Source organism: Fukomys damarensis, unplaced genomic scaffold (assembly GCF_012274545.1).
Source record: "Fukomys damarensis isolate Sample0158 unplaced genomic scaffold, DMR_v1.0_HiC HiC_scaffold_19, whole genome shotgun sequence".
Taxonomy (NCBI): domain Eukaryota; kingdom Metazoa; phylum Chordata; class Mammalia; order Rodentia; family Bathyergidae; genus Fukomys; species Fukomys damarensis.
This window is the reverse complement of record NW_022900931.1, coordinates 61,743,650-61,748,939: the sequence shown is the minus strand read 5'-3', so window position 1 is coordinate 61,748,939 and position 5,290 is coordinate 61,743,650. Positions and strand designations below refer to the sequence as shown.

Sequence of the window (5,290 nt, the reverse complement as noted above, 5' to 3'; positions counted from 1 at the left end):
CAGGTCAGACTCAACTACATAGTGGGACCCTGTCTCAAAAAGACAAAAAACAAACAAACAACCCTCAGCACCAATAAATGAATTAGAGGGATGGAGTTTAAGAAAGGAAGATGCTTTGTTTGTAAGAAGGAAAACAGTAGACAGGAACAAGTTATCCCTGAGAGAGGGCGGGGACCCTGGGAAAAGATGGACACTCATGAGCCTTTGTCCCTGGTTTCCTTTATTAGGAACAGGGACCTTTCCTGCTAGGTGGATACCTACAACTCGTCAAAATCTGATTGGTTTCCTGGGTTGTCTTTGGATGGGTCCCAGATTATAAGAGCCTAACCCGGCACCATTGTGTTCACCCACATTCCTTTTGGTGGGCTTTGATTTTCTCTTGCTCTTTCATCCCAGTCAGGGCCTTATCTCTGGGATTTATAGGTTGGTTAGGAGGAGCTTTATAGAAAAGACAGCTTAGGGCTGGGGATTTAGCTCAGTGGCACTGTGCCTGCCCTGCAAGGGAAAGGTCACTAGTTTAATCCCCGGTACCAGAAAAAGAAAAGAAAAGAAAAAGACATCTTACAGTTAATGATTAAGTAAGGGGGTGCGTGTATATTTAGTCCAGTAACATAGTGACCCTAAAGTGAAAATACATGCATGTGTGTATTTTTATATACGAGAGTTTTTAAAAGTTAGGTAACTGCCACTTGTGTCCTTTGCATTTTATTGGAGCTGAGGGGGCAGTTAGCCTGGTTTCCATGTTCCCGGCTTCCTTTGCGCTTAGCCCACGAGCTTTTCCACTGGTTAATCTCGACATTAGAGAGCAATCCTTCCTTGGTTGTAAATTCTTCTGTGAACTGTACTCTCTGGTGCCTTTCTAGATCTGGTTTCTCTTTCTCTCTGTCCCTCTTTACAACTTTCCTTTTAATTGCTCTTAAAGGAATTCCTCTAGAAAGGTTTTAACTCCTTTAGTAGGGGTTCTCCTCCGAATCTCACTGCAGAGGCAAAAGTGGCTTTTAGAAAGATTTTCTACTTATTTCTTTAATAAAGCCTAATGAGGCCTGAGGTGGATTAACTAATGGGCACCTTGGAACGCTCAGCTGAACTGAGTCAGCGTGGCCTGGGCGTGGAGGACCCACCTGAGGACTGCTGCCAACCGCATAAAGAGAACCGGAGGGGGAAACGGTAGACTGTTAATTTGCCTCGGGAGGCTCGCCTCACCCTGGCCGGTTTTCCGATGCGAGCTCTGGGAAGGAGGAACGCGGGTCCTCACTGCGGCTGGGAATGGCGGCCGTTCTTCCCCGGGGAGCTCTGGTCTTCACCTGGAGCGTCGTTTCCTGGCTCCAGGGCAGGTCCCTCATCCTGGTGGTGCAGAGCCTTCTCCCTGCTGAAGCAGGCTTTCTAGCTCCCACCCCTGGCCTCTGGGCCTTCCCGGTGCAGATTCTCCATAGGGACAAGCAGGAGACACGGCCGTGGGCTGTCGACCTCGGGCTGTCGACCTCGGGCTGGAATTTGCCACGGTGGGATCCAGGCCCTGGGTTCTTTGCATCTCTACTGTGTGGGCGGATCTGTCGCGCTCCTCTGCATTTGACTTTCGGGGTGAATGTTATAAAGCAACCCTATCAATTACGGGTCCTGTATTGAATCTATTCCCTTGCACTCTGACTTCAACAAAACCCTTATTCTCTTCTCTCCCTGCCACGGATCCCTGTCCTTACACGACAAAGTGGACACATGGGGAAGTAGACATGGAAATTCCTGCACTGGGCAGAGGTCTCTTTCAGGATGTGCTGTTCTGTTCTGTGGCTTTTCTTGGCTCCCCTCTTATCTCGGGAGAATGAAAAGAAACTGGACCTTGGCCTCCAGGCCTCTTCTCAGACTGCATGTGAGCTGCGGGGAGGAGGCCTGCTACAGAGGCTTCTCTTTAGAAATGAAGATACAAACAAGATGTTCACCGTAGAAGACGAGGAGTTTGGGAAGGGAGGGAGCTCTGTTGAAATCCCTTTTCTTTCCCTTAAGGACAGATGGGTTACATTAGCGCTCCTGAAACGGACCGGTGGGCTTAGGAGGGGACCTGCGGGGCACCGCGAGCACGTGGTCAGCGCCCTACAGCGTCTGCTTGGGCTCAGGTCCCAGCTTCTCCACTTGCTGGTGGCTGTAACTGTGGGCAAAGTGCCTCTCTGAGTCTCTGTTTTCTCCTTTGATGAGACAGGACAGTAGGAGCACAGGAGGAGGTGTTTGCCGGATGTTCAAGAGCAGGATTTTGCCGCCTCCGCTCCTCCAGCGGCTGTCAGAGCCGCTCACACAATCGTGGTTGGGCTGTGAACGATTCCTGAATGCCAGCTGGCTGTGAAACCCTCGGTAGCTGGAAATCAGCCATGGTGACTTACACTACAGAAACTGTGAAACACTACAAATTACAGCTTGTAAAGTTTTTTTCAGAGCTAATAGAACAACATACCACTACCCCTGCTCCTCTGTTCCCAGATGTCTTTCTTGTCCCTGCTTCTTTGCTGAGTTTGAGGCCAATCATGGGCTACTTAGTGAGTTCAAGGCCAGCCTGAACTACATAGCAAGTCCCAAAGTCATTTGATACAAGCCACACTGAAAGGGAAGGGATTGAATAAGGGAGGCAGGGATCACTGGTTCTTGCAACCTTTCTGTAGTGAAGGCATTGCAGTCCATGTTTAATTTCCGATAATTTAATTAGAAAAACTCACAAGGATGCTCAGTGCTCCTGAGGTGTCTTTGAGACTCAGATTCCCCAAGAATGAACTAGTCTCAGGCCTGGGATTTAGCTCGGTGGTGCTGCCACCTGCCTCAAAATTGCAAGGTCCTGAGTTCAATCCCCGGTACCAAAAAATAAAAAGAATGAACTAGTCTCTTCTTAAAGTGTATCTGGATTATATAAAATTTTTTTCCTCTTTGGTATTTTGTAGTTTCATTAAATCTAAATGTTCAATTCTTTTCTTTCCTTTTTTTTTTTGCTACTGAGATCGAACTCAGGACCTTGTGCTTGTCAGGCAGGCCCTGTGCTGCTGAGCTACATTTCCAGCCCACTTTTTTTTTCTTTTCTCTGTAAGTGGAATTCCCTGATATTTGAACTAAATCAGCCTGGCAAAGGGGAAAAAATGGGACTTTCCAAGTGACAGAATATCCTGTCACTTCCCTGTAAAGTTTTCTTTGTAACCTAAAATATTTCAGGTGAGTTTTTCCAAACTACAGCAAAGCCCAAAGCGGTTCTCACTTCCCTTTAGTTGGTGGCAGCTAAAGTCGACAAGGCCTCTAATCCTAGCCAGCTGCGCCACCTACTGTGCAACTGTGAAATTGCATCATTTAATTACAATTGACAAAACCGAGCCTTTCCCTCTGGGTGTACGCACTACTGAAAATGTCACACAAAGGCAGAGCCGCTGCTGCGTGGAAAATTTAAGAAAGATTCAAGGCTAATTTGCACTACCCACAATTTCCACATTATTTTACCTTTATTACTAAAGAATAGTTTCAGAAGTCGGGACCCACAGTTCTTTTCTTTCAGCACATTAAAAGAAATTATGCCACATCCTGCCCGGCTTCTCATATTGTTGTTTCTCCATAAATAACACATTGGTGCTGTGCGTGGCACCTCACACCTGTGATCCTGAGGCTGAGGCAGGAGGACCACCTGAACTGCATAGTGAGATCCTGGCTGCAAAAAATCTGTTTTGGGGGGAGTATGCTTTCAAGACTTTGTTGTTGTTTTTGAAGCAGGGTCCCACTAGGAAGCCTAGGCTGACCTCAAACTCATGGTGCCTCCCTGCCTCAGTTTCCTGAGTGCTGAGGTTTGCGCCACCATGCCCACAAAGGTTTTTGTCCTTGTTTTGGGTTTTCTAGCTTAATGATGCATCTGGCAAGGGTTTCTTTGGAAAGGGTCTCTGGTGAGGTAGAATTTTTATGCCTACTGTGTGCCAGGCACTGCTCTAGGCTTTTGGCATTCAGTGGGAAATGAAAAGGAGATAGGAATCTCTGCCCTCAGGAAGCTGGTGTTAGCGGGAGGCAATCAGCAAATACCAGGAGTAGAGAGGACATTATATGACGAGGTTCGGAGAGAAATAAACACATTTGAGATCTGAGCTAGGAGCTCCTGGATGCAGAAAGGGAGAAGTCCTTGTGCCAGGGACTCCCTGAGGAGGTGTCATCCGAACAGGAGTCTGAGTGTGGGGACACTTTGGGGCAGATAGAAAAGCAAGTGCAAGGGCCCTGAGGCAGGAGTGTGCCCTGAGGGTTTGCATACCGTGAGGGTGGAGTGGACAGAGTTGGGGGAGGCTGGGCGGTGAGGACAGAGCGTTGGGGTGGGATCATGTGGGGTCTTGTGGGCCACCATGGAACTGGGGCTTTTTCTCTGAGCGACACAGGAGCCATGGAAAACTTCTGAGCAGAGAAGGGACATAAGGTGACTTTGGTGTCGATAGGAGGCCAGGAGCAGGGAGTGAGGAGGCCATTGCTCAGGTCCAGGTAGAGGGCGGTGCTGGTCCTGGTGGAAGGATTTGAAGGTCAAACACAGGGTGTGCGGTAGTGTTGGCGAATCTGGTTTCTCAGTCAATGTGTTCTTTTCCTTTCTGACCAACAATCTCACATATTGAGTCTTTGCCATGTTCTTTGGGTCTTGGTTCAGACGCCCCCTCCTCCAGGGAGCCCCCCAGGGCTCCTGTGCTCCAGGTCCGGTCCCGCTGCTTGTCTAATGGCAGAGCCTCTGCTTGTCACCAGGATCCACACGAAGCACGCTCTGGGTCATGGCATTTTTATAATCTGCTTAGGGTGAGCTTGGTACCCGGCCTGGTTTTACTAAGTTCTGGGTCACGAGACATTATTGCATTTGTTATTAGGATTGCTGTTGGCCTCGCAATATTAGTTCCTGGTTCCCAGGGCTCTTGGAATTCCCTTTCTCTGTGCTGGCTTGAAAAGGAAAGTGAGACCCAGGGGCAGGTGCAGAGGTGAGGCCAAAGTTCCTTCCCCGCTGCTACCCCTCCTTCTGGGAGCCACTGTCAGCCGTCACCACAGTGTGTGTGTTCGCTGCAGGTGGGAGGGGAGAGACAGGAGGCAGTGGGGCCACAGCTCGAGTGGACACCAAGTCTGCGTGGGGAGCCTGGAGTCGGACGGCCTGGCACACAGGGGCCAGGTGCCACGACCCATGGGCTTGGCCCGTTTACGGAGCTGCTGGTGGGCAGGACTCCTGCTCTCAGGTGAGGGCTCTGCTTCCTGCTGATGGGGGTGGGTGGGGGTGTGTGGGGTGCTCTGTGTGTGTGTGTGTGTCCACTTGTCAGTGGGG

The 5,290-nt window shown here is 49.6% G+C and overlaps 1 protein-coding gene across 1 annotated transcript in view; it reads left to right on the top strand.

The window, feature by feature from the left end:
- Nucleotides 1-5,077: 5,077 nt before the first annotated feature.
- Nucleotides 5,078-5,290, top strand: part of Ceacam20 (CEA cell adhesion molecule 20) — a 16,574-nt gene continuing 16,361 nt past the window's right edge. The window contains 1 exon segment of the mRNA XM_033765998.1: nt 5,078-5,204. Coding sequence (XP_033621889.1) covers nt 5,153-5,204 — 52 coding nt within the window. The 5' untranslated portion in view covers nt 5,078-5,152.